Source organism: Jatropha curcas, chromosome 4, assembly GCF_041381405.1.
Source record: "Jatropha curcas cultivar XTBG-Jc1 chromosome 4, XTBG_Jcur_1.0, whole genome shotgun sequence".
Lineage (NCBI taxonomy): Eukaryota > Viridiplantae > Streptophyta > Magnoliopsida > Malpighiales > Euphorbiaceae > Jatropha > Jatropha curcas.
The window spans coordinates 19,785,268-19,794,097 of NC_143154.1; the positions used below are offsets into that span (position 1 = coordinate 19,785,268).

Here is an 8,830-nt window from a genome sequence, read left to right on the forward strand (position 1 = left end):
AACACCCATTTGTTCCAATAACAGAATTGTTTTTAGGTCTAAAAACAAGTTTCCAAACTTGGTTTATCTCAAATTGATTTAGTTCTTTTTGTATAGCAAGAATCCAACTTTCATCATTTTGAGTCATGAATACTGAATATGCGAGTTTGAGATTTATTGACAAATGATGTATGAATCCCATCCCATGCAATTTTGGAAGTAGTTGTTGTAGCAAGAGGCAAGAGTATGATCACCTGATGCCATTAAGGCATTAGAAATCAATTGATCTTGGCGAAACCAGATTTTATAAAATAGATTAGCAACCCCCCTAGCATTTTTTGTGATCATTTTGGCGGAGCTGGATAGGAACCATCAAGATGTAAGTATAGATTATGTCCATAATGAGAGACGAGACTTGTGCTTTTCAAGTAGCAAATTGGCACTACCAATGAGTTTGATGGGGAGCTGAGATGCAATGTTGAATTGAGTTAATTGGGAGGTTGAATCTGCTGAAAAAGTTGAAGTGTTTGGGTTTAGGATAGTTAGTTGTGTTTGGGGTGGCCATGAAAAGGGAAAGTAAAGAAAAAAAATTGAATCGATTACTCGTTTGAGTTATTGATTTGCTCTGATGCCATAAAAGATAAAAATATTCTACAATATTTTGTATTGTATTTATATTGGATCAGATGAGCTTTAAACACATGAGAAAATCTAATTATATCTTCAATAAAATAGATTACATGTTTAAAAGAATCAAGAATACAAACAATCAAATAATAACAGAATAAATAATGAAGCAACTGAAATATTGGAGAGAGAAGAGAGATGAAATCAAATCTGAAATGGGCACCACGTCATTCTCTATTATAAAAAACCTCTAATTAAACCACCGCTCGACGCTAGCTTATTCAAACCTTTTACAGCCCCATCCGTATTTAGCTTACACCCGCCTGAAGGGGGAGGAGACCATGTGAGCATAACCGTATTGGCTGAGGTCAAGTGAGGCATAGCCAAAGAAGGAGCAAAATTTTCCAGAAAAAAAATACCAAAAAACACAGTCCAAGGTACTCCCATCATGACAGTATTATAACGCAAATTCCGCTGAAACCAAGCTTCGAAACTGATGGAAGAAGGGTCAAAGAACTCGCTGCCTGTTTCTTCTGGAACAAACTTACGCCATATGGCTTTAGCAGTTACACAGTCCCGCAGCAAATGAGATAGTAAAACATTATTATCATTTTTTTTTTATTAGAAAAAGTATTATATCAATTTGTTCCCACTATTATGAAAGCAATTATACAAATAAATAAATAAATAAAAGTCGTTACTTATGAAAATAAATAGTTCCTACTACAAACATGAAGTTTATATTAAAATAAATCATTTTAATAACATAAATTCTTGGTAAATTAATCACATCTCTCTCTATACTTGGAAGAAACTCTGATAGGCATTCCATGTGCAGGGAATGGAAGAGGATCCATAGTAATTTGCTCATCAGGGTATATTAATGACCATTCATAACCAGTTACCGCATAATGCACAAAAATTAGGATATTAAGCTTAGCCAATTGGTATCCTGCACAAAGTCTTGGTCCTCCTCCGAAAGGAAGATAGACATAAGGTGGAATTTCCTCTTCAAATCTACTTGGATTGAAACTCAGTGGATCCTCAAAATACTGTTGGTTGTAGTGTGTCCCATGTGTTGTCCATAACACTTTCCATCCTCTGGGAATTGTAAAACCTCCATAGTTAATGTCTGTAATTGCTTTTCTGAAGGAGCCAAAAATGGGAGGGAAAAGTCTCATGCTTTCACGTGCTACTTGCCATGTATACTTCATCTTTTTTGTGTCTTCTAATGTTATTCTCTCGAGAGGTTTTTTTTGCTTCATTATCTCAATGTGCTCTGACCAGAATAATTAATACTATTATTTAAGAGAAGGAAAATGATAAATGTTAATTTAAGTTAATTCGGTACAAATTGAATAAATTAATATCATTTGATTGACTTTTAGTTATTTTTGAGCAAATTTAATATTATTTTTTCAGCTTTAAAACTCGTATCAAATAAAAAAATTAATTTTTTTTATTTAAAATTGAAAAGGAACTAAATCGAACTGAATTCCTTTTACAATCGATTTGATAGGCTCAGGGAACTATGTTCAACTTTGAATACTTTCAAAAAAAAGCAATGAATAAATATTTTATAAAAATGATAGAAAATTATTATTTAAATATTTTATTATATATAATAATGTTTTGGGGCTGGAAAAATTATTGTAAATATGAGATTTCTGCTTTCTATATTATTAAAAAATAAACAAATTAATCAAATTATATTATTAATTGGCATTGTAATCTGATTTGCATTGTAATCATGATTAAATACTCAAAATATTATGCTTAAAGTTGGATAATGAAAAAGGATATATTTTTCTCAAAATCAAATTTAAAATAAATTATCTATAATACATGTGTGAAAACTAAACTATACCTTGGAGGAGGAGAGAAAGAGAGTGTGGATGCTGGGCCAACATCTTGAATGTCATAGCAATGGCAAAGGAGGTTGTATCATGAGCTGCAAAAACTAACAAAACGACATTATCAATAACTTCTTCTTCACTAATCTCTCCACGAATCATCCCTCTAAGCAATTGATCGAGTAACATTCCCTCTTCTTCTTTTTCCAACCCTTCTTCCATTTTCTTCCTCTTCTCTCTTACTACTTCAACCAAAAACTTCTCTACTGCCTTTCTTGCCTTCTTCGCTTTATAAAACCTAAACCCAGGAAATGACAACGCCAGTGCAAAAACACCATCCAAAATTTTCTCAAAAGTAGTGAAAATTCCAGAGTTAGCTTTTATACCTAACAAGCACTCAAAAACTATAGTAAATGTCAAAACTTTGGTAGAATTGTAGAGACTGATCGTGTTTATGCTATTCTTGTTATTGTTCCAATATTTCTGTAAGTGCAACTCGACTGAATTGCATATTTTTGGGACTAAAGCCTCTAGCCCTGCACTGTTAAGGCTAGAGGCTATGAACCCACGTAGACATCGATGCCTATCTCCTTGTTTTTCCATGATGGAGTTCTTACCCATTAGTTCAACTGAAGTGCTTGGCCATGAACTTACTACGACCTTGAATTCATTGGCCAAGAAAAACTTGTTAGCTTCAGCGCCATTTACTACAATTGTTGGCCAACCCATTAGCCTTGTTTTGAATATTTTGCCATATTTTGTAATCCGAGGCTCGACAAAGTCCTCGAACAATCGGTTCTTGCGTTGTGATTTGAAAAACTCCATTGTTTCTCCAATCCAAGGAAATCCCATTTTGCCTGGTGGGAGTTTTCTTTTACTTTGGCTATTATAGTTCAAGAAAATAGTATAAAGGATTAAAGATAATAACAAGGAAAAGAAAACCCATGAAAATGAGTAGCTTGTGATTTCCATGTTTGTTTCTAAGATCTGTCCAAAATTCAAATCTATAATAGTTTGATATATATATATATATATATAGCTAGCTAGATATTATCAAGCGGAACTTGTGTTCATATACATGTGATATGGTATGCCATCAAAATAATCAGCACCATAAGCTTTTTCTTTTCTTTTAAGATAGGAATATGCTAACCAATATATTTCGCACATTCTATAAACAGTATGAGATCTCAAAAGATCAGTCCTCACATTCTGCAATATTAGAAAATCCACACCCCATTTCTATGGTTTAGATTTCTAACCTGATGAAAAATTGAGAGTAACGTGTTTAACTCCTTGGTTTTCTAAATGGAGCTAGAAATACCATTTTTTTCATTGGTTTGGTTCATAGGTGGAATCATGGACCCAGTCTAATTATATTTTTTCTATGCAGTAATATCACTATTATAGTGGAGTATCGGAAGTAGAAAATTTTTTTGGATGTTAATTTATAAATTTTAAAATAAAGAGGTTTAAATAATTAGTAAATTAAATTTGAGGATTTTAATTTATATATGTATATTTTTTTTTATAAAAAAAGAGAGATTAATTGATTCATCTTTTTCCACCTTTGATTTAATCGACCTATTTTAATCATAAAATTTACATTTTATTATTCGGATAAATAATTCTTCCAGGTAGATATTAATTACTTCAATTAATATATAAAGTGATATTTTAAATCTCACGTTGATTATAGAATATGTAAATTACATAGGTACAGGTTAGCATGTGTTCATATATTATGGTTTTTTACATGAAGGGATATATCATGTCTCTGATCTATGCGTCTTATCTATTTTTTGTTTAACCAATAAAAAATATTTTTTAACTTATACTGTATGAGTTTTCCATTCACAATCATCACCACAGAATACACAGATTCTTTTGGATCCCAGGTCCATTGTGGAGAATGTATATGAGGATTTAGCACATGTTTATAAAATTGCTACAATTTCGAAAAAATTTTGAAAATTATTTTTAAAATAAAAAATATATTTTTTAGAAAATAGATTCTAAGCTACTTATTTCTTAACTTTTGATCATAATATCGAAAATATTAAAATATTTAATTAGCAGTAGTCAACAATGATGAATGAGGTAATTACAAGATAGTGATCACGAATGTATGTTTATTTATATTTTGCTCTTCAAGCACATGTGTGGCATTCAACATTGGCAAATCTCTTATCATAAAAGTCATCAGTCGTCATCCCCTCTTCGAAATTTAATTATTTGTTTGGCTCGGTATCCCTGAAAATCAGGTAAGTACATTTTTCCATCTGTATACATGGCGGTGGAGATTATTTTTTTGTTAGGAAGTCAAAAATTATGGTCAACTAGAAGCTCGGGTTTAATCATGAGTCCCTGTTTCATCTTATCACAACCACTTGTTTTTTTGGTTGAACCCATAAAGTTTAATAATTTTTTTTTAATGGACCGAATTTAATTTTTTATAATAATTTCAAGTCAGTTAACAATAATAATCCTTAAAATTTTTAATTTTTATAGATAAAATATTCATTCGATATAAATTATTATAACTTTTAAAATAATAATTTTCACATCGTTCAACTATTTAATAAGCGTATGATTGATCTAAATTTATATATTGAGGTGTTTAATAAGTCAATTGAAGCATTTAATAGGTATAATATTTTAAGTTGAAAATTTCAATAAGTCAAAGTGAAAGTTAAAGTTAACTTAAAATTTTTTGAGAAAAATAAGAAATTGAATTTATGTATTCAATTTTTTAAAAAAAAAAACATCAAACAATAAATTAAATATATTTTAACAATAATTTTTCCATACTTAAAAACAAAAAGTAACAATTATATTAGACAAAAATAAGGAAATATTTATCCAAACCTTAACATAAACAAGGGAAAGATATGAGTTTATCCCCATATTTTGATGTAATTAACTATTTTGTCTTTGTATTTTAAAAATTACACTATTTTATTGTTGAAATTTGTCCTTGTCAAACAAAATGACCCTTTCCTCTATTTTTTGAGATTTAAGTTGTTAATGCATCCAAACTCCAAGGATAAAATAGTGTAATTTTTAAAATGCAATGGCAAAATAGTTAATTATGTCAAAATATAGGGAGAAAAATATAATTGTTGTCCTTTTAATTCATATATATATATATATATATATATATATATATATATATATAGGGTTAGTCCTGTAATTGCACCAACATTTAACGACTTAAAACAGAATAATAATTTCATTTAATAGATTCAAACTACAAGGATAAAGTATTTGATTACGTCTAAATATAGGGACAAAAATGCGATTTTACCTATATATATGTGCTATTTGTCTTCTATTTTCCATTTTTTAAGGATTAATAAGTAATTTTTTTGGCAAAACACATATTTAAACCTTTAAATTTATCCAGTTTTGCGTGTTTAGCTTTGAACTTTTACATGTGGAGATGTGGCCTTTCAATTTTTTTTTTTTTTTTAAAGTCCTTATTTAATTAAGAGAAAACATAAATTCAACTTGCTAAATAGTAAAAAAAAAAAAGAAAAAAGAAAACTTATGATAATAATGTGATAAATGAAAATCTCATATTTTCATTTGAAAATCAAAATAAAAGTAAATAAAAATTAAATAATGCCAATTTTTCTTTTTTAAAGTCATAAATAAAAAAATTTCTATCATTCTTTTGTCTTTCTTCTTTCTTTTAGCTAAAGATGATCTGATCTCGTTGAATAGTAATTTTACATTTCCATATTAATAAATAAAGATAGAAAAATGAAAGGGTTCAATATTAATAAATAAAAGTCGAATGGCCTAATGGGTAAAATTCGATGAATTAGACTAATTTTTCCCGTTTTCCACAAAAGATGAACACAAACAAAATAAAACAAGTCTGTGCAGCAGTGAGAAATTATAACATGCAATCAGTTGCATTGATTTAATTATATTAATGAAAAATACATAATTAAATTGTTCCTTGATTTAAAAAAATAAAAAACCTTGTGGCATGTCCAACTTTAAGGGTGTTCTGTTACACCACAAATTTTTTTGTTTTTAATATAATTATGCTCCTTACCAAAGCTGAGAAAACGTGTGCAATACACACTAGAGATATTGTCCAAACCAATCAAAATCACAGATTTAAAAGATTGATGATTTGGTTTGATTTATAGAACTTAATTGAAAATTTGGTTCAGTTTATGATTTTTGAGTTAAAATCACTAAAATCGAACCAAATCATCTCACACACATGTGTTGGAACTTTTAAATGGTAAATAATTTAATTTAATTTTTGAATGGAAATTTTCTTTGCATTGAATAATAATTTATGTTGGATCGTAAATTATGAGATTAGTTTATATTAGATAGTAATTAAAGTATAATTTCATATTAATTAAATAAATTATATATTTATTTGTTCAATATTCATGTAAAATAAATTAATACATATTATATATAAATTATACGTGAGTGTGAATACGTATTTACATTCTCATATAACTACAAAGCAATTATAAGAAGTGCGGTTGAAACCTATAATTGATTAATCAAGAATCTGAACTAAAACTAGAAAGGTTAAAAATGACTTTTAACTGGAACTATTGATAGTGTTTTGGGATAATTCGGAGAGGCATTAGAAATTACACTCTTAAGTTTTTCAAAGGTATAATTGCATGCTCAAATCCGATTTGAAGCTAATCCGAACGGAGCAATAGAAATTAGACCAGAAGATTGAAACAAGTCAAAGGAGGTCAAAGGATCTGAGTTTAGTATTATCATTACTTTAGTCGAGTATCGGAAGTAGTAAATTTTTTTCAGAGGTTAATATATAAATTTTAAAACAAAGAGGGTTAAATAAGTATTAAATTTGAGGATTTTAATTTTTTTTATATTATATATATATATATATATATATATATATATATATATATATATATATATATATATATATATATATATATATATATATATAAATTTTTTTTAAAAAAAAATTAAGTTATTCATCTTTTAAGACTCTAGATCCGCCTTTGATTTAATCGACCTATTTTAACCATAAAATTTACATTTTTATTATTTGGATAAATAATTCTTCTAGGTAGATATGATTACTTCAATTAATATATAAAGAGATATTTAAATCTCTCGGTGATCATAGAACTAGTCGTAATATCTTGCTTCACGCACGAGTGAATAAATATAATTAGAAATAGTAAATTGTTAATTATTTGATATTTTTTTATAACAATAATAGAAAAAATGCATATTCAAAGATTATCTTTAAAAAAAACTCTCATTTTTTTAATCCCATTACCAAATAGGATAGCTCCATGTAGTGAACTTTTAGTGGTAAAGCTGGAAAAGACCTTCATTATCCCTTTTTTTTTTTTTTTTCAACTAAACATTTTTGAGTTAGTTGAACTATTTTTCTACTGTCATTAATTCTATATGTATTATAAAAAGAACTATTGAGTACATGCTTTTTAGAATATAAAAGAGTAACTACATGTTATTTTGGTAACTTTCATAGAAAAGAGGAAAAATTTTGTGCTTTAATGTATATGATTTATTAATTTATTTCTTCTAATTTTCAAATTTATGTAATAATCTCACAATTGATTCAAGTTCGAATCATGTTTTCCTACCCCAATGCTCAAAAAAAAAAAAAAAAAAAGAAAAAAAGAGAAAAAAGTATAAACAGTGAACTCTTTCATATTTCATTAATCTTAACTATCGTATTGGTCACATGACAAGATGATTACATTGAATATAGATTAATATACATTGCACTTAAAATCAAAATTTCAAATTAGAAATGCCATTCACTTTCTCTTTGAAAAAAAAAAAATAATAAATGCGAAATATTTGGTCAACACATATGCTCCTTCAAATCTTTCAAGTGATGTAAATACATAATAATTTACTGCTTGCACCAATAGTTAAATCTCCTTATGCATGTGCATAAAAGGACAGCCACAATCTTGACCCAAGTTCAAAATGAATAGCACCATGCAGCTTGTATAGTGTCATTATGCATACATTTATTACACCTTTACTGTGTGAAGCAACATCTTTCTGTTGTCTTTGCATCGTTGAAACAGACTGGTCATCAAATGTAAATTCAAGAGCACGCTGCTTTGTAAGGAATGAATGAATGGATCCTTAAAATGTAAAGAAAACATGAATAAAGTCTTCAATGTTGGCTAAGTAACAACCAACTGAAGCAATTAATTTAATACAAGCACCAAGAGAAATGAAACAAAAATTCAAAATTTTACAAACTGAAAATCCGTGTATTTATAATTAAATAGAGATAAACTTGAAGAACAATCAACAATTTATAACAAGGCTTTAACTAGAGTACAATTCTGTATAGATAGAGA

At 28.0% G+C, this 8,830-nt stretch overlaps 1 protein-coding gene across 1 annotated transcript; it reads right to left on the bottom strand.

The window, feature by feature from the left end:
* Window positions 1–1,299: 1,299 nt before the first annotated feature.
* CYP718 (cytochrome P450, family 718) lies at window positions 1,300–3,437 on the bottom strand. Its single transcript, XM_020680586.3, has 2 exons — window positions 2,474–3,437; window positions 1,300–1,885 (listed from the first exon to the last, which is right to left on the bottom strand). The coding sequence occupies exons 1-2, from the start codon at window positions 3,429–3,431 to the stop codon at window positions 1,389–1,391; spliced, it is 1,455 nt and encodes a 484-aa protein (XP_020536245.1). The 5' UTR covers window positions 3,432–3,437; the 3' UTR covers window positions 1,300–1,388.
* Window positions 3,438–8,830: the final 5,393 nt, after the last annotated feature.